The sequence below is a fragment of the Sinocyclocheilus rhinocerous genome, unplaced genomic scaffold, assembly GCF_001515625.1.
Source record: "Sinocyclocheilus rhinocerous isolate Xijiao unplaced genomic scaffold, SAMN03320098_v1.1 scaffold2695, whole genome shotgun sequence".
Taxonomy (NCBI): domain Eukaryota; kingdom Metazoa; phylum Chordata; class Actinopteri; order Cypriniformes; family Cyprinidae; genus Sinocyclocheilus; species Sinocyclocheilus rhinocerous.
This window is the reverse complement of record NW_015637529.1, coordinates 1,876-23,461: the sequence shown is the minus strand read 5'-3', so window position 1 is coordinate 23,461 and position 21,586 is coordinate 1,876. Positions and strand designations below refer to the sequence as shown.

Here is a 21,586-nt window from a genome sequence, read left to right as displayed (position 1 = left end):
GAAACATACTTCACGCAACTCTGCCAAAACCACAACAGCAAAACGGCATATGATATAAAGATTTATCTTGATTTCTTAACCCCTAATAGCTTTTATTTTTTCGTATGTAAAGCATAAATCTCAGTAAATTATGTTAGATGCTTTAATTTCAAATATTTGTCATTGAAGTAAGAAAAATATCTCACTTAATATCTCATGCAATTTTTCAAAAGTAAATGCACCTTGTTTATATTAATGGAAAGCAATACAAAAATACTTAATACATTTTTTTTTTTGTGTGCAGTGAACACAAACCTGGATGTGACACTGTAATGTATGGAAGTGAACCTGGGAACAGGACCATTTATTAGTTTGGGGTCTATAAGGTTTTTAAATGTTTTTAAAACCGGCGTCCTGCTCACCAAGGCTGCATTTATTTGATCACGAATACACAAATACCCCCAAAAATTGTGATCATTTTGTGAAATATTATTACAATTTAAAAGAACTGTTTCCTATTTGAATATTTTTTTAAATGTAATTTATTCCTCTGATGCAAAGCTGAATTTTCAGCATCATTACTCCAGTCCTCGGTATCCCATGATCCTTCAGAAATCATTCTAATATGATGATTTTTTTGCTCAAGATGTATGCTGCCAGGGTGTCTCTCTGTAAACTCTCCCATCTGCAGGTGAGAGAAAGTTGCAGCGTCGGCGTTAACGTGTGCGATCCATACTGCACTTCAGCCAACACTGTTCTGCACTGCAGACCTGCTCCAGGATCACCCTTGGGCTGGGATCCTCCTCTGACTCAGGTAACAGACAGAGGAAGAGTGAGGAAAATGTTGCCACAGGATCCAATAAGTGGCATTTGCAGTGCTAAAACGGTATCATGTATGCTTTTAAAACTTAAGGGATCGTTCACACAGAATGAGTTTTTCCATTCCAATGTGCTACTTTTTTTATTTTTTCTATGTAAACACACTTTAGATGTGCATTTATGCGTTCACGTCTCTTTTGTAGCATCTCACACATCAGCGCCGTGTCAAGTTAAAGGGGTCATAAGATGCGATTTCAATTTTTCCTTTCTCTTTGGAGTGTTACAAGCTCTTGGTGCATAAAGAAGATCTGCAAAGTTGCAAAGACTAAAGTCTCAAATCCAACGGACACTCAGAACACCATAGCAGCTGAATAGTGACACCCAGGTAACCACTCAAAAAAAGTTTGCATGAGAAAGCACCATTTTCTTCAAAATTCAATGTGAAGGCAGTTCTCCTTTAAGCTCTCTAACTTATGTCTGAGTCATATAGAGTAAAAACATTACAGATTGCATCAGTAAAATGTATTATCATGCCCTAAGATGTAGGAGGGAGACACTAAACCACATAAAACATAACGGAAGGGCTGTCTGAACTGTACTGGATGGAACCGGATTTTGTCCACTGCTGGATTTTTATTTTTATTTTTTGCTAGCTATTCCTTTCAATGTAGGATGTTTCTCAAGGTAATGTTTGCAGACATGATTCAGCAAAAAAAAACAAAAAAAAAATCAGAAAAGGACAGTCACAGACCATCCACGCCCAAAACTACATGTATTTCAAGCAAGCCGTTGTTTTCATATCCACAGAGTAATCGTGACAAAGCAAACATCAAAGATGAGAAGGGAGCGGGTGAAGAGGGTGGGGGTGCATGGCTCATGATGCATGAAAGAACTTGCGCCTCAAGCACCAGATAATATTTAGATATTAGCATTTTTTTAATAAGACAATATTTCAGTAGCTTCGAATCTTTGTGGATTAAGAGACATTGTAGGCATCTGTACTGTCTATGGTTCTTTTAAAGCTAAACATGTTCTTTTTTCTTATCTGTGTACATAGACAGGATATGTATTTATGTAGTGGATCCTGTTTCAGCAGACAGCTGATATAAACACTAATGTTTATATATGGAATGTAAAGAAGTGGATGATGGGGGTGGAAAAGGTCAGCGGCACAGTTACATAAGCAGACTCAGCTCCAAATCCAACTAAAGTACGATTTAATCGCAACATTGGTCCAGTATACTTTGGGGTGCATACATAAAAATCTAATTTTATTATATATATATATATATATATATATATATTAGTTTCAGGACTTTAAAAAATTGTCATTGTAATAAAAAGGTTTTTTAGAAGTTTGTATTATATTAAAAATAATGGAAAATAGCATTTTCAATAGTGGTCTCGAATCTTTTGAACTCTGCTGTATCTAAGACTAATTTATCTATTAATTTAAAGAAGACAGTAATATATTTTTCTTTTTTTATAACAAACACATAATAACATGAATGATATAGATACGGAAGGGAAGATAGTGAATGTCTGATGTCTTGTATGCATCCTGCAGTGGAGTACTTAGAAAGGCCAGGAAGCTTGTTTCCAGTAAATCACTATTGTAAATAACTGCTGCATGACAGGGCTACGTGCAGACACGGATGCTGGTTCCTGAGGACTTGCTATTTTTTCCATAACAAAAGGTTAGCATATCTGTATTTTGGAAGCTCTTTAAGCCTTGTTCCCTCATCGAGGCAAATCAAACAGGCCACGTACACAGTGCCATCAATAGTTCAAGATGCTGCTGACTCTTACTGAATCTCAAGAAATCTCCATATTTAATGCTTTTGAATAATTCTACAAAGTAATTAATGGCTTGTTCATTATATTTCTGCTTGATTTAACTGTTGATGTAATAAAGGCCCATTCACACCAAAAAACAATAACTATAAAGAAAACTATGATGCTGAGTATATTATCATTCACATCAATGGACGATTTTAATAAACATTTTGTTTATTATAAGAGCATGCTGCAGTTTTGTCGTCTAGCTTTGTATGCTAAAGCTCTTTAAAAGTGGATTCTGATTGGCTGTCAAATGTTTTTAGCGTTCACAAAAGTATATGCCATCAATCAATAACCTCATAGCTCACAGTATGTCTGTCTTACAAGTTTATAAGAAAAGTAATGGGATTTTTACTTCCAGAACCTAACTGTTGCTCTCTTAAGCTGTGGTGTGAACTTCCCTATTCTCATAGAATTAGAATGATTATTAAGACTTTATAGTTATAGTTATTGTTATAGTTAACATCCTTGATCTGAGCACACTGTAAGCACACGCATTAGCTGCTCAAACGCCTCCTTACATCTACACCTTTATGGTCAGATCACGTGATTTCCAGTAAGCCTGAATGTGTGATGCGTTTGCTCATTGTGAATGTAGATTAAGTTGGAATGCAGGTTAATAAAACAAACTGCAGCGCAGGAGTTAATGCATTCAAAGCCCAGGCCAAGACTTGCGCACCTGGTTCCCAGATGAGTTTTTTAATACCACTGCACTTGCCAACCATCAACCACATGTCTATATCCCGTAACCCTAATGTAATTTAACTTGCACTTATTTGTTTACAAGTCTGCACACGCAGTTTCTTTGGAAGTGTTTCCTTGAGCACAAAGGATATTTGTGTCGATTACTTCAGTAAGTTACAGGAGAACTGAGCCGTGATCGGAAGTCATAAATCAGGAAAACTGTGCCGGTCATGCTGTACTACAGAAACGTGAATGGTGGATCCGCAATTATCATGGTCTAAATTGCAATAAACCACAATATCAGTGCCAGAAGTGTTCCTGTGAATGCATGTGTAATGCATTAATTGTATATATATTTTTTTTTTGCATGGCACACATAAAAGCAGTTTATTAATCTGAGGTTTGACCTCACAGGAAAGGCTTTGTAAGGCATTTAAATCTATATTTAAATAAGGGACCCAGTTGTTAAAAGATGCTGCAAATTCATAGCTCACATAAATACTTGACCTGCTCTGTTCAAATTATGAAGAGTGCTATAGTATCTCAACTGGTGTGTTGCAACCCAAAAATGAGTAAAAGATTTGTTTTGATATGGTCATGAACAGCAGGGACTAATAAAGACAAATGCAAATAATAACAGTAACCATAATTTGCATAGCTGAAGTAACATAAATAATAGAGTCAACCTTTAAAAGGAGAAACTAAACCCATATCCATTGTTACTCATGTCAATGGATGTGCATGCACACAATCAAACTATGCAATATTGACATAAATTCATCTGTCACTTAGTAAAACGGCTAACATTTATACAACATTTGCCCCAGTGTTTGTTTCTTGGCCGAGAAATCATGCTGTTGTTTACGAACTTAAAATGACACTGTCACTTATAAAAGTGCGGAAATACATTGTTTTGGTTGTGCTTCAGCTCTGCTCCTTTGCACTAAATGTGGTTCTGGTGTACACATGGAGAGGACATCATATCAGAAAGGATGGACCAATAAATACCGGTTTCTTTGTTTTTAACACCAGTGATTCACGGAGGTTTGCTGCTTTGAATGATCTATGGTCATTTTTTCTCGTTAGTTGTGACAACAAACGTTCAGCTTCATGCTACCCACAGCCGGAGCTACTTTCTCTGTGTACAGATATGATGAAATGCACGGGCGAATGGTAATTAATTTCCCGCGAAACCCGCCCCGATAGCTCTGAAATATAAATGTTTATTAAAGTATATTTGGGTCAAGTAAGGTCATGGGTTAAAAGATGTATTTTTGCACTCTTTCATTAATAACATTTTGTTATTTTTATCAAAAAAAGGTATATCATGTAAATTTCCCTATTCAGCCATTCTTATAAACATCTTCCATATTGGTGGGCCTACACAGTTCATGTTTACTTTATGATTTTTGGTATACAGTTTCACATTACAAGCAATTTGAACTTAGGATACTAAAACAAAACCGGTAGAACTACTGGCCTATAGGCAGTGTTGGGAAAGTTACGTGTAACTAAATTAAGTAATTTAATTACAAAATAAATGTAATCGTAATCAGTTTAAGTTACTGAGAAAAAATGAAGAGTTCAGATGCAAAAGCCTTCTAAAATGAGCATTTTTATAAGGCGCCCGTGTGTAGGTTCAGTAATTTCACTTCAATAGCAATACATACATTCTTTTCATTGCCATTACAGTGAAATAACTGAACATAAACATAGGAGCCTGAGAAAAAATGCTAATTTTAGAAGTAAATTTCAGAGGGCACTTACAGTTACTTATGAAAATGTTAACGATTACAAAGGGGGTGTAATCGCAGTGACTGCTCTAAAATATGAGACACCAATGTTTCAGGAGTTTAGGACACACGATTATTTGATACCTGCTTTATTTCCTATTTGGGTTTATGCATATGCTTTATTTTATAGGATTAACTGTTTTTCCAAGCCATTGTTAGATTCCTGTCATAACTATAAAGATTTGATTTCAAAAACAGTATCATATGCTCCTACACTATTTCTTGTTATGGTTTTAAATCTGTATTTGACCTCAGAATGATCTCAAAGTAAGTCTGATGTTGTGGTGGCTGTGCTTTAAAATTCAGTTATTATAATCTTAATTGAGGTGATGAAGGATTTCGAAAGTGACAGTAATCCGTGTTCAGTGCTACTGTAAGGTTAACCCTGCCTGCTTTAAATGTATGAATGTGATTAACAGCTGAAAACATTAGAAATTTAAAAAAATAATCAAATGTAATCAGTTACATTAAGTAGGGCCTTATTGAAATAGTTACACTACTTTATTACATTTTAGATATGGTAACTTGTAATCTGTAACCTATTACATTTCCAAAGTAACCTTCCCAACACTGCCTAGTAGTATAGTATGCTAGTAGTTGAGGACTATGTCTGATGCTTTAGTAGGTCAGCAGATTGAGGTTTTGACTGTGGTATGGTTTAGCCAACATTTTGTCAACACTGAAAACACTCACTTGCCTCGAAAGAACACGCTGCTGCTCGAGTTGACAGTATAGGTCTTTCTTCAAAACATCACGTAACTCTTGGACATTCTGTATTACCTTCCTTTAATGACTTGATAGGCTAATGTTGTGGTCATTTCAACAGCACGCGATAAGGAATAGCTGAGATGTTTTTGTGACACTGCAAAAGTGCTGCTGCTGAAGACAAAAGACTGCCTGTGATGCTGCTGAAGGGCGCTTGAACACCAGCCAACAATCAGCGTCTCTCACTAAATAAACAAGCTCGCGCCCTCTAGTGTGGCCCTCTTTAAACAGGCGAAGACAGATGTGAAGAATTTAGAGATATTAAATACATATTTACTCATATTAAATAGCGTCAAACAAGCAAATGTACACATATTTTACAAATATTTTTATTAGGCTACAATACAAAAATATATGATCCCACTAAGAAGCTTGACAGCTTGACATGACATAAAATAAGCAGCTGTTTTCTCTGTGATATGATTTATGATTTGATTAGTGGAGTTATAGCAAACATGCACATATTATAATCAGTACTAACTGTTTACAGTTAGTAGATTATAATATGTGAACGGTCACGCTAACACGATTAGCTAACGATTAGCTCCCCCTAGTGTACATTCACAGTCTGTTCGAACCCCTTTAAAAAGAGATAATTAAAAATAGATTGTGTAATTAAAAACATCTAACTAAAAAAAACAAAACAAACAAACAAACACACAAATCACCCTCATACCGACGGATATCAACAGACAGTTCCTGAATTATGCATTTTTAGCAAGGTTTCTTTATTTCTTCCAATAGTGTGTTGTTGACATTGTTGAAAAAGGCTTATGCTTCCCCCCCATCTTTTTATTGTCTGGACCACATCACAGATTTTGTCACAAACATTAAATTACCTATTATAATTCATAGTTTTAACATTTTAGCCATTCACATTTAGCAATTCAAATAAAACGTGGGAATTTTCCTGCGATGTAGAACTATCCTTTTGTTTCAAAATGAACAATTTGGATATAAATACTATTTAAATATAAATGTATATTACATAGTCTAGACAACTGTCACAATTCATTCACCTGAAGAGTGACAAAATCTTGAAAATGCTGCTGATCAAGACACCGACCAGCAGTAAGCTTTTAGGTAAATTTAAAAGTTAGCAAATAAGGAAGTTCGACCCCCTACTATTAATTACAAGTGTATTTTTTTTTGTATGTATGTATGTGAAGCTAATTCTTCAGTCCTGTGGAGTGACATTTGTGAACTAACCAAATGAAAATGTTTATTTCAGTGTCCAATGTGAGATCATTCCATACCAATTAATTTATCATATGAATATATTTATGTACTGTCATTTAGATTCTTCCCCATAAATGAATACACTGCACATTCGGTCAGAGCTTGGTGAATGCAGGATTATTTGATCCACACAAAGCCAATTTGTGTCCCAAAGTTGAGTCCATCTCTCACATGGGAGAAGAATAGTTCAGGATGGCAGGAGGTGCAGAGTGTAGACTCCGATTGGTGTGGGATCCTGATGTCCTCGATGTGTTCGGGTTTAATGCCACCTCTCGCCAGCAGGATTCTAAAAGTCAAAGCACGATTGGTTGGTTAATCAAAAATATATAAAAATAAGAAATTCAAAGAACATTTAAAATAACATCCTCAAAAGCACTTCACATAGTAAAAACCTTAACAATACAAATACATAAAACATACATAACCTATTCATTAAATGTATTACCCTTCACATCAATCACCTTAATTTCAGTGGTGTTCATTACTGAGAGTCACTTCAGGGAGTGACGTGACCTCTGTGAGTGACACAGAGCACAGAGGGATCAATGAAACAGGTCTCCGGTGAATAGTTGAAGGCAAACCAGGCTTCCGCTGGTTGACCTTTGATGTTTACCTGGTTGCGAGTCTGATGTCGACACAAGGTCTAGATGAGTCGATGTGTCTAACACAGTCTGGGTGTATGGCGTGAAACTCTCGGGCCGAATCTTGCTCCAGAGTAAAGCAGCATGGCCCAACAGAAGGCCCGATCACACACACAATGTCTGCAGGCCTGCTGCCAAACTCTGACACCATGGCATTCACCGTTGCCATTGCAATTCCCATGAGGGTCCCCTTCCAGCCTGTGACACACACAAGAAACACCAAATAAACAACTATTACATTTATGCTATACCTGGAAGATAATTTCTGGAACATTATTATAAGATGATATTATATATAAAGAACACAGAACATGATCATACTGTATGTATATAGCTCTCAAATGGCATAAACAAGGATTATGTAAGCACAGCACAGCAATGACAGCACCACTGAGAATAACTCAGTTACATTTACCCTTCTGGGAATACTCCAAATTCAGCTGCATTTCAGATAAAACTAATTGCTTTCTATGTCTGTGCATCATGAGTGTGTATTTTCTCTTTAGCTGCGTATCGATTGACAGGGTCCCTACGCAGTGTTTACTAGCCTACTCCCTGAGCACAGGATATCTGCTGAAATTCACTTCACTTGGCAAAATGCATCCAGTTGGAACACCCTAGTCATCACACGCAGACAAAACTTGACATAATATCTAAATATAACAACATAATATAGTAATAAATATATTATGTTGTTATATTTAGATATTATGTCAAGTTTTGTCTGTGTATGATGACTAGGGTGTTCCATCAATAGGGTGTTATTAGAGCTGGGTAGATTACTTACAAATTGTAGTCCGTTAGTATCATAATCCATAACATTACACATTTTAGGTAACATTATCAGACTGCTTTTTGATTACTTTAACGTAACATTGATTTAAATAGGATAATATGGTTCCATGTTGATATTAAAATGCAAAGAAAATATATTCCATTTGTTGTTATAAACAACATAAAGTGAATTAAGCATTACATCGTGTCAAGTTTTCCCAAACTGGGGTTCGTGAAGGAACTGCAGGGGGTTTGTGAGTTTAATGAAAAGCTAATAATTAAGTCATAAAATTGTAAAACTAAAATAAATCATTTTAAAATAACATCAATCAAAATAAAAACACTTACTAAAAAACGAAATATTTTGTTTACCTGCACGTCATGTAGGCCTTTTAGAACGGAAAATTTAAAAGATGAAGAAAAAAAAAAATAGGGAGAATCAATAAATTATGAATAATCTCTTGCTATTGTGTGAATACATGTAATCAAGTAATCAATAAAAACGTAACTGTAGTCTGATTATTAGTATTTTAAAATGTAATTTAATCTAATTACAAGTACTTAATTTTTGGAATCTGATTATGTAATCCAAATTACATGTAATCAGTTACTACCCAGCTCTGTCTATATATTAATATGAATGTATCATTATATAAATATTAAGTTATTATTAATTCAATCAATATAAACGGTCATATTTGAAAGCACTAAACGGAGTAATAAATGCTGATGCAAGTGTTTAAAATATTTAGAACACTCTATAACATCATCACACATACAAAACTTGCCATAATATAATATGTGGTATACAATGTATATTAATTAAATTAATAATAACTTTGATTATTAATAAATTGTAATACATTCTATTTTATTTAGCTATGATCATGATATTTGTCGCATCTCTCACACTTTATATCCGTGAACAGCTGCATACTAAATACACCTAGGACTAATTAGGCTTAATAAAACACTGGCGCCTCAACTTATCTTATCACTGTGTCTAGTTTACTCCTTTAGTACTGGAGTGATGCGCAATGATAAGCAGGTTAATTTCCTTCTCCACTTCCTATTAAGTGATGTATTGATGTATTGATGTATTGAAACTGAACATGTCAGTTCCCTTCGGACTGGAATCTCATCTAAGTCCACTTCGCTGAGAATTCACGGTCAAATGGAATGCACCTTTTGATTTCCCTTTCCTGTTTCAGGTTATATGAATACATACTTCCAATAGATCTAACTTGAAGCTTTAAGTGAATCAGTATAAGGTTGCAGATCTAACCCTAATCTATCAATTACGTTATTATTTGGGTGAGCAAAACTTGTCCATTAAATGTTTAAACCTGTCAAATTTTGTTTAAAGGTCCCATATTGTCAAAACTGAAATTTCCTGGCATATTAATTAGACAGACCAAAATCGACCTGTTCTCAGCAGAGCTCCTGAGAGAGGAGCTGTAAAAATATATTGAGATGGTTTTTGGTACTTATACCGCAAATATATATTCTTAAGGACATCAAAACCTCAAATAAAACTCCAGAAAGGTGTACAATATGGGACCTTTAAATAAAATAATCTATTTGTAGGAGCATTAAGATTTATGGCATTGTGATGTGACTCACCTGCATGTGCCACTCCAATAACCTTTGCTACGGGGTCAGTGAAGAGCAGCGGCATGCAATCGGCCCCCGGTGCTGCTATGACAACTCCCACCTGATTGGTCACCATTCCGTCGTAACTGTCGGGGGCGGGTTTGCCCATCACCCACACATCACTGGCATGATTGCACTGACGTCAATCACAAAGACACATGCAATCAATATGCAGAAAGATCAGTCAATGCCTGATGCATCAAAAATGATACAAAACATTAAACACATACAAAAACTCTTTTTTATGTTTAATAAACTGTTTTATAAAAAAAAAAAAAAGATTTTTCTTACTATTATTTCTTATGTCAGTCTTTACAGGGTTAATAATAATAATAATAATAATATTTAAATTAAAAAAATTCATATGTACACACTATTTATATTTATGCATTAGGTAGAAAATGATTAATCAGTCAGTGAGGCAGTATTAAAAAGAATGGAAATAATGCAAAGGCAGTAGCATGTGTTTAGAGTTATGATATGCTGCTTGCTTATAGATTGACTTCCTCATATTTTCTTTGTGATAAAGTACCTTTATGAGGTTGAGCTGTTGAGGGTGAAATCCAGCCTGCAGGCCGAGCCGCCGGAGGTTCTCGGCCACCACAGCTCTGGAGTCTTTACGCCGCGGGTTACAGAAGAGGTTGAGTGAGCTCAAAGTTCTGATGTAGGATATACCTCCGGTACGAGTGGAGAAGCCATGACCGAAGCAGTCTTTGAATGACAAAGAAATAGAGACATAGACTGACTGTCTGGAAGGCATTAAAAGGATGAAATAACATTATATATTTATTATATTTGAGCTTCTTCTTTGTCTAGATTCCAGCTCTGCTCACTCGGGACATTCACACTGCCTACATCAGGTGCCTCCTGGGTCCCTTTAAACATAATTGAACGGGTTCCCATCTATGTTACATACTCACTGGCTGTATTTCCTTTACTATCGGTTCCAAATTATCCATTAACCCTATAAAGCCTACTGGCTCATATTTCTAAGGCATCGAAATTATCTAAATGATCAAAACTTTGCTGAAAAACCTGTTGTACACAATCTCTTACTTGCCTATTGTCACCTGATTGATAGTTCATACTTTGTAGGAAGTACAAAAATGTGCATTCTTAATGGCCACATCTGTAAAAGGCCTTTTAGTATATTTCTAAAAAAAAAAAGTCAATTTTCAGGTTGTGGTACAGTGTCTTTTTGCTGTGAAAACTTTAATGATTTTAGTAGAGGTAAGAATAACATTTATATTGTTATAAATATTGCAAGATTAACATATATACCAGACTGAAGCAACTCAGGATTACTTGATTATCCATACATAATTTTAAAGAAATAATCATGTTAAAAATGTGAGTATCAAATGTGATGCATCAGGGTTTTTTTTGAGGAAAGTTTATGTGTTCATCTGTTAATCATCATTGTATTGCATTGCATTATATGTTTTGATCAAAAAACAAACAAACAAAAAAAAAAACTACAGAGCTTTGACCATAAAACTAAACATTTAAATAGCATTCTGGGAGGTGACAACTGATATATATGTGCATTTTATTAAGTAGTCTATAATACTGTGATTAAAATCTTAAGTATTCAGAATTTACTTTTTGGTATATAAATAACAATGTTTAATAAACTGTTTTATAAAAAAAAAAAAAAGATTTTTCTTACTATTATTTCTTATGTCAGTCTTTACAGGGTTAATAATAATAATAATAATAATATTTAAATTAAAAAAATTCATATGTACACACTATTTATATTTATGCATTAGGTAGAAAATGATTAATCAGTCAGTGAGGCAGTATTAAAAAGAATGGAAATAATGCAAAGGCAGTAGCATGTGTTTAGAGTTATGATATGCTGCTTGCTTATAGATTGACTTCCTCATATTTTCTTTGTGATAAAGTACCTTTATGAGGTTGAGCTGTTGAGGGTGAAATCCAGCCTGCAGGCCGAGCCGCCGGAGGTTCTCGGCCACCACAGCTCTGGAGTCTTTACGCCGCGGGTTACAGAAGAGGTTGAGTGAGCTCAAAGTTCTGATGTAGGATATACCTCCGGTACGAGTGGAGAAGCCATGACCGAAGCAGTCTTTGAATGACAAAGAAATAGAGACATAGACTGACTGTCTGGAAGGCATTAAAAGGATGAAATAACATTATATATTTATTATATTTGAGCTTCTTCTTTGTCTAGATTCCAGCTCTGCTCACTCGGGACATTCACACTGCCTACATCAGGTGCCTCCTGGGTCCCTTTAAACATAATTGAACGGGTTCCCATCTATGTTACATACTCACTGGCTGTATTTCCTTTACTATCTGTTCCAAATTATCCATTAACCCTATAAAGCCTACTGGCTCATATTTCTAAGGCATCGAAATTATCTAAATGATCAAAACTTTGCTGAAAAACCTGTTGTACACAATCTCTTACTTGCCTATTGTCACCTGATTGATAGTTCATACTTTGTAGGAAGTACAAAAATGTGCATTCTTAATGGCCACATCTGTAAAAGGCCTTTTAGTATATTTCTAAAAAAAAAGAGTCAATTTTCAGGTTGTGGTACAGTGTCTTTTTGCTGTGAAAACTTTAATGATTTTAGTAGAGGTAAGAATAACATTTATATTGTTATAAATATTGCAAGATTAACATATATACCAGACTGAAGCAACTCAGGATTACTTGATTATCCATACATAATTTTAAAGAAATAATCATGTTAAAAATGTGAGTATCAAATGTGATGCATCAGGGTTTTTTTTGAGGAAAGTTTATGTGTTCATCTGTTAATCATCATTGTATTGCATTGCATTATATGTTTTGATCTAAAAACAAACAAACAAAAAAAAAAACTACAGAGCTTTGACCATAAAACTAAACATTTAAATAGCATTTTGGGAGGTGACAACTGATATATATGTGCATTTTATTAAGTAGTCTATAATACTGTGATTAAAATCTTAAGTATTCAGAATTTACTTTTTGGTATATAAATAACAACATCTGCACCAAATTGCATATTTTTGTTCGGTTTGGGCCACTGATTAAAATGAATGTGTTTTTCCTCCTTAAATGTAAGCTCCATATTCTCAAAATGTTCCATATTCTCTCAACTTTTCTAAATGTTCAATAATAATAATAATTATTATTATTATTATTATTATTTCCCAGCTTTAGATGTATTATAGGTCTATTTATTATTCCAAATGAAATTATGCCAGCACTCAGATTCAAGATTCCTGTATCACTAGTTCTAAAAAAATTATATTATTAACTATAGGCCTACATATTTAAGCATAAAAGTAAAATCTGCGTGGGCCTAACTAACCTGAAATTAAAGAAGATCTGAGAATTGCAATGTCTCCTTTGAGCGCTGGTAGGTGCTGTAGAAACGTGCCGAGCTCACGTTTAGCGTCAGCTGCCTGCGCGCTGCTGTCTGTGCGCTGACCCGGGGGACAGCACTCACAGGACAGATTGTCAAACATGATACTGTACTCAAAATTATACGCAGAAGTGAAAAGGAGCTCCTGGTAGACCTGAAACAATCCTCTCCCGCGGCTCGAAGTCACGATCTTCACGTTACTAATGTCCTTTTTGTCTATAGCCTTCTTGAATGAGTATAATGCGGCTGAAAGCGAGCTCTTGCACAGGACCTGTGGGGAATTGCTGAAACCGATAAACATCTCCTGATTAGAGCTTCTAGGAAATCTGCCCGTCCCCACGGAGCTCTCTGGATCCGCTATGAAGAAGACCGGCTCTTGTGAGCCATTCCCGGTCAATGCACAGAACTCGCCGATGCGCTTTTTCACACAAATGCCATATTGTGAAGAGCGGACCTGTGTGAGATCCACGAGAGTTACTGCAGCCATCTCGGATCATCTCGCGCAGACGCGTTTGTTTTGCTGTGATAGAAGTTATGTGGACGTGCAAACATACCACACCTGGTTATGAATGTCATAAACGAGGAATTTTTTTTTATTTACCACGAAAACAAAATTTCCTCTGTCCCAGCACTTCCTGAAAAGAGCGTAGCGCCGCCCTCAGTGGAAACTCCTCAACGGACGAGCGCCTCGCATGTGCTGTGTGTAGCCTACTTTCAGGTGCAGACATGCAACATATAACCGCATGTGACATTGCTCTGACACAGAATTTCCAGTGGGTTGCTACAGTTTGCTGATATTTCATTTAGGCCGCTAGCTGTTTTGCCGACATGTAACAGACTGTCAGATTTCTTAATGAACTTCCCCATTAAAGAGTCTTGTTCTGAGACTGGACTGACACTGCTTTGTTGTCATGAGGGCAATTCCTGCTATAGCCTACTATACATTTTCATGTCCTCATCAGTGCTGGCTAGTAATCTGGGTTATGTAATCAGATTTCAAAAATTAAGTAGGCTACTTGTAATTAGAATAAATTAGGTTTTAAAACATACTTGTAATCAGACTACAGTTACTTTTTTATTGATTACATAATATTCACACAATAGCAATAAATTAGTCATAATTTATTGATTCTCTCTACTTCTTTTCCATCTTTTAAATTTTCCTTTCTAAAATAGCCTACTGCAGGGGTGCCCAATCCTGGTCCTGGAGATCTACCTTCCTGCAGAGTTCAGTTCCAAACCTGTCTGTAATTATCAAGTGCTCCTTCAGATCCTAATTAGTTGGTTCCGTTATGTTTGATCAGGGTTGGAGCTGAACTTTTCAGGTAGTATGCCTACTGCATATATACATTCAGAAAGTATTGCAGTTTTGTGGACATTCGCACAAAAACCAGTCACTAGTCAGGGTAGCTATAAATACACAGAAAACTGAGAGGTCACACAGCATTTAACCACTGGATTTACAAAAATGATTTCAGTTTTGAGAAGTGTTTTCTTAACGTTTCAACATTGCATCAACTACTGATGAACATGTTCATTTTTATTTTAATTATCACTCAGTATACGTTATTTAACCATGTATTACTATTTCTTTGAAAGGCTTTTGTCTTTCAAACACATGAAAATGCACAAATTCACATTACTTCTTATTTACATGTAATGCAGTAAATCAGTAACGGATTACAATGTTCAAGTAATCTACAAAGCTCTGCTCATCATATATGTCCTTTATTGGATAAAAATGTAGAATTTTTTTTAAAATTAGAATATCAATAATAATATGTTAAAATTATTTCACTTGTTTGAATGGATGTTGACATTTTTTCATGTTCTTGAATGCTGAACTAACTTCTGACATGGAAAACAGGCAAATATTCCAGGTGGTTCTTCGCCATTTTCTTTTCTTTATTCAAAATGTTTAATGTCGCCAAAAATCCCTTAACACCAAATCAAATAATAGGGGCATTCGTGCTCTGTTCCAGAATGAGGTTGTCTCTTGTCCGAATGCCATCTTTTATTGGAACAGACATGTAGGTGAAATTAACTGGGCTAGAGTGTGGGTTTTGCCTCAAAAATTATTTTTGTACAATAAGATAAAAGAAGTGTCTTATAAAATGATACATCGGTGCTATCCCACAAAATGTTTTTTACAAAGGTTTATTTCTGAGGATTTTGATGTAAATTGCTCCTTCTGTGGTCTCCAAACTGAAGATTTGTCTCATTTATTTTGGTATTGTGAGTATACTAAGAATCTGTGGAAAAACATTTTGAGTATTTTTTGTGGTATAATTCCTGAAATTTCATTGAAATATGAAAATGTTATTCTGGGTTATACACATTTTGAAAGAGAACAATCAGATGTTTTTTATTTACTCAATCTTATTTTGTTTCTCGCCAAATATTTTGTACACAAATGTAAATATTGTAAGTGTAAGCCTTTCTTTAACCTTTTTCTGGAAGAGTTAAAACTGTATATGTATTTGATTTCTGACTCTCCCAATAAGAAAGCTGTAAAAACTGTGAATCTTTTTAAAAGGTACATTATTTTTTTGCTCCCTGGCATGTAGTATATTAATGTCATTCTGTGTTTCATATATTATAATAAAAAAAATAAAATAAAAAAATCACTCAGTCACTTCCTCGCAATTGTATCACGTGTCATAGTGACGAGTTGATTGTCTGATAGGCTAATTTGAAGCACTTTGCAAAAACCCACGTGTGTCCAGCGGCCAACAGAGGGAGTACAAATACCAGATTATTTTGCCTTTACTATCATCAGCAATGGTGCTCTGATTCTGATCTGAAATGTATGCAATAACCTCTCTATTAAAAATCACTCACATTGCATATGGTCTTTTTTTATTTTGAGCTTTGTGAATTTCATGTACGATTAATGCAAAAAAAAAAAATAAAATAAAAAAAAAACAGCAGAAAGATCACAGCACATCAACTACCAGATTATTTTGCCTTTACTATCATCAGCAATGGTGCTCTGATTCTGATCTGAAATGTATGCAATAACCTCTCTATTAAAAATCACTCACATTGCATATGGTCTTTTTTTATTTTGAGCTTTGTGAATTTCATGTACGATTAATGCAAAAAAATAAAAAAAAATAAAAAAAAAACAGCAGAAAGATCACAGCACATCAACAGCTTCTATTCTACGTGAGATTAACATATTTTAGGTTCAAGTCTTCTTTATACAAATTCTTAAAAGCAGTAATAATAATAATAATAATAAAATCCACAACACTAAATTTAATATAAGAATATCGAAATTGTTTTTATGTAAAGTGTAATATGTTTTGCATTACGCACCAAACTGCTAAATAGCCCACATAAAATAATGTGACTAGGTTTATTGTTGCGTTAATAATTTCAGTAGGCTATAAGTCATTCAGTAAATATGTGTTAACATATTAGTCTGACTCACACTTCACATCAGACAGCTGACTCGTGACTTCAGATTATTTGTCAGTTTTGAGACACAAAAACACGCATCGGTTTTGCACATGCACTGTGGTGTGTGGACTCGCGCACGCTGATTCGCGTCGCGCGCTCAGGCTCTCAGCGCGTGGAAGCAGCAGCTGCGCCGTCAGATGCAGCAGCACTGAAGAGCGACGACGGGCAGCATTTCGCCATTCAGCTTGGTTCACGTTTATTTCGCAGGATTATTACTCCGAATCACACCGAGGCTTGATTCAGAGCGGTAAGAGTCCTCCTTCATTCCTCGGCGTTGCTGTTGTCCGTCTTTCTCTCTGTGCGCGACCCAGTCCTGATAGCGTCTGCTGGTTCCCATTCTTCTCATTTCATCAGACCGAGCTGAGCTCCATCACAATGTTTCCCCCTATCGAGGCATCAACAACATTTAAGAGCGGTCAATTTACAATTTATTTACATCCTGTATTTTTTTCTTTTCTTAAATTGCGTGGTTTCTCTTGAGACGGAATATACTTTTTGGAATACTTGTTGAGACAGAATATTTATTATAGGCTGTTGAATGTTGAACATTATATCAGTTTTGAAAGTTAAACGCGCAAATGTTTTGTTTTGGATTCACAGTTCACTGGAAAGAAAGCGCCTCCGACTTCACGAGGGACATTATTTCGTTCATATAACACGATAAAAGCGATAGACGGTCACAAATAATACGTTTCTCGGCTTTACGATGTTTGGAAACAGGCTGGAGACAACATACGTTGGTTAAACTGTGCTTTGAGAAGCAAAGTGTTGAATGTCGGGTCATTTCTGTAGTTTGTTTGTATTAATCACTGGGGTTTCGTGAGCGTCAGATGCTTCAGCGGCTCTGTAGACACGCCGATGCCCTTGATATCATGTCACCTGGGCAACCGCTTCAGCACCATGGAGAGAGTTCTGAGGAACCCAAGTTACTCTCATCCGCTACATTTCTAGGCTCGCTGATGGTCAACTTTTGTGTTAGGCTATGTTTGTTGTGACACACTTTTTTGTTTATAGGTAGGCTGTGTTTGCTGTGACTAACAAAACAAGCAAAACTTTTAAAGTCATGTGACATTCTCTTAATATGCAGCGAATGTTTTCTTTTATAGGACTGTTTGTTCTTGTTCTCAAATTTGATTGGCTTACTGCATAGCAAATTTGCCTTGAGTATTTCTTTGGTCGCATATAGAGAAATTATATTCTAAGGCGGGACTAGATATGACGTGTGTGTGAAACACTTTACAAAAAGCCTCTTTTTAAAGGGGTCATCGGATGCCCATTTCCCACAAGTTGATATGAATCTTTAGAGAGGCGGGGCATAGAGGACCTACAATAATGTACAGTATTTGAAAAATAATGTGTTTTTTGAACATTAAAGCATGTCAACATATTCTGTTACACCAAATACACCAAATAATGATCTTTTAAAAAGCATCATATGACCCCTTTAAGGTCTTAATGAAAAGTCTATAACATACTTTGCTTAGAATTTCTCAATGGTAGTGTAAAACAACACCCTTTTTACCTTGTCAAAAACAGCTCTGTTTATAGCAAGGCTTTCCGGTGCACGTCCCTTTAAATGCTAATGAGCTCTTCTGACCCGCCCCTCCCCTCTCTTCTGTGGGGTGAAAACACTGGGTGGATTTTTATCATTATAGGGTGGTTGTGTACACACACTGCCAACACACATTTCAGTTCAAACAACACGTAAAAGTGAGTTTTGCGTCCGATGACTCCTTTAAGTCAGACTTACATTTTTTAATCAGTGCCTTTATTAAGAAGCGGCAGAGTAGACACCGTTAGCTACTCTGTTTTTCGTTCATTGTGAGAGTTTAGGCTTTTGTGAAGCCTCGCCCACATACAGGTCACTGCCACATCGTACAACTTCTATTAGTCAACAGTGCGAATTTGTTCACCAATTTGAACGCCACAAATTTGCGGAAGGGAATTTCTCAGCCACCATCAGGGAAAATTTCATCATCGTATGGATTCCTATTGCGATGACTATTAATTTTCTCGTGAACGGAAGCTTGTGTAATTTGTTTATGTACGTATGCAGTAGCTATGCTATGAACGCTTTCAGCGGGGGAGGGCAACTATCTGTCGCTCCGTTCCACTCACATATGTTGATCCAGTCCGGCTTTGCTTGGTTTGCTTGGTTGGCTTCTTTTGGAACTATTTTTGTTGACTCTGCAGCAAATCAACTAGTCAGTTTCTGTCAGAACTGTAATTACTCGATCTTAATTACTTGCTTAATTATCTGTTGTTTAAAAGCAATATCATAGGTACTTGCAAAACGTGCTGTTAGTCTGAATACAAACAATTACAGTCTGAATACAATCATTACAAACTGGTGTTCATTGTATGTACCAAAAGCTCCTAAAAGAACACAACAAATTTATTTTGTTTTTGCACACTCTTGGCGAATAAAGCTAATGCTGATTCTGATATTCTGAAAACTACACTGCTTTAAATGCAATTGATTCCTCTGAACAATCAATGCAGCTCTTGTACTACAGAAGAAGCCAATCTTTTGATGAAATGGAGAATTAGAAATGGTTTGATTTCATTCCGATTAGAGTATAAACAAAAGTCCATTGTAAAACCTGCAAATTTCTGTTGAACTTTTAGTTACAGTGAGGGAAAGTGCTCTAGAAATCTTCACGGGCTGTCATGAGGCACTGAACTCGGTATGTATTTGATATAACATTATTTTCCATTCTGGGTCAGTGAAGTACCTCAACAAGTACTATATCTGAAATGATAGCAAAGGAGTTCTTAATGGATGGCCAAGCAAAATCAGTACAAAATAACCAAATCCACACTTTAATCAGAGCTGGCAGTAGGACCTACAGTGAAGACAAAATACATTTTGAATGCTTGGCTTGCTATTTATTATAATACATAAATAATATATTTCGAGACAGGGGTGCAACCAGCACAAGAGATTTCACTCTGGACCCCATCTGGTTCTGTGAAGCACAGTGAATATAATGAGGAGACTGGAATATTTGTTTGTTTGTTTGTTTATAAGTGCATAAATTTGAAAAATTTGTTGTTTTTAGTTTTTTATATATATATATATATATATATATTAGTCTTGTGTATATATATATATATATTCATGACTGGTATATAGTGATATATGTATGAATTGGTGTATAAACATGCAGTCAGATTGTTGCAAACAAACCATTAATGCAAACAAAACCAAAACTGATTGTTAAGATACATCGCAGATTAATCTTTAGAGGGAGATGGAGATGTAACAAGTGTACTGTAAGGAAGATGCAGGCTGTTTTAAGAAAACCTCAGATGATAGTCACAGCATTTTTATTGCTGCTGCTTTTCTATAAAATGTGCTGTAAAGAGAGAAAGAGATGCATTGATTACACTGGTTGTGGAATTAGACTCCGATAGAAACATCAGGTAAATATATGTGACGTTTATTTATTTATTTTATTTAATTTGAAAAAGCTTGCACTTGTTTCTCTGCACTTCATGCATGGTAATTAGAAATAAGCATTCCCATCTGTATTGACTTCATGGCAGCTTCATGAAAATGAAACAATGCATTACATTGTGATTGTTTTAATAGCATCATGCCAATACTACAGTTAAGTTTCGAAAGCTATTTCAAAGCTTAAGAGAGTTCTGGAAACATTCCCTCACGCACTCATATTGTTTACAAATGCAGTCATACTACAAAAGAATGCCATAACGATGTCTTCCCTCTCAAATTAAATTATCCTCAGTAACTAGATTGGCATTTTAGTTTGTTCCAATACTTTCCACAGAGTCTGTTTTTTTAATCTTTGAATCATCTGTGAGAGTAAAAGGTCCCACTGCTGGCCAGTATTTTTGCCAAAAAAAAAAAAAAGGTTTTTCCATTGATCCAAAGAGTATCCAATTAGACCCAAATGCAGATATTTCTTCTACAGGCGACTTTCTCATTAACTGTTACTTGTAGCGCTGCGTGAACTTCCGAATAAAACATAAATTGTAAAGATCAGCTGCGGATGTCTGTGCTGATATATTCTTAATAGGTCTGCTGTTGATACAAAGTCACTCTGGATGCAGACACACAATCTCTTTAAAGGAATATTCACCCAAAAATGAAAATTTGCTGAAATTTTACTCAACCTCAGGCCATCAAAAATGTAGAGTTTTTTTTCTTCGTCAGAACAGATTTGGAGAAATGTATCCTTGCATTACTTGCTCACCAATGAATCCTCTGCAGTGAATGGGTGCCGTCAGAATGAGAGTCCAAGCTGATAAAAACATCACAATAATCCACAAGTAATCCACACCACTCCGATCCATCAGTTAATATCCTGTGAAGTTTGTAATAAACAAATTCACAACTAAGGTGTATTAAATTGAAATAATCTGGCCAAAATAGTGTCAATAATCCATAATGATGCTTCCTCCAGTGAAAAAGTGCATTCCATGTTTTCCACTCACATCAAAATCCAACAACATATTTGTTTAAAACTGTTTTTGCCTGTAAACGGTGCTTGATCTGTGCATATTTCTCTCTTGATTTAGACAAGAT

General features: G+C 35.5%; 1 protein-coding gene across 1 annotated transcript; it reads right to left on the bottom strand.

The window, feature by feature from the left end:
• Window positions 1–6,636: 6,636 nt before the first annotated feature.
• Window positions 6,637–14,396, bottom strand: LOC107748901 (laccase domain-containing protein 1-like). Its single transcript, XM_016563906.1, has 5 exons — window positions 13,516–14,396; window positions 12,097–12,275; window positions 10,157–10,322; window positions 7,732–7,957; window positions 6,637–7,404 (listed from the first exon to the last, which is right to left on the bottom strand). The coding sequence occupies exons 1-5, from the start codon at window positions 14,054–14,056 to the stop codon at window positions 7,236–7,238; spliced, it is 1,281 nt and encodes a 426-aa protein (XP_016419392.1). The 5' UTR covers window positions 14,057–14,396; the 3' UTR covers window positions 6,637–7,235.
• Between the last annotated feature and the right edge of the window lie 7,190 nt (window positions 14,397–21,586).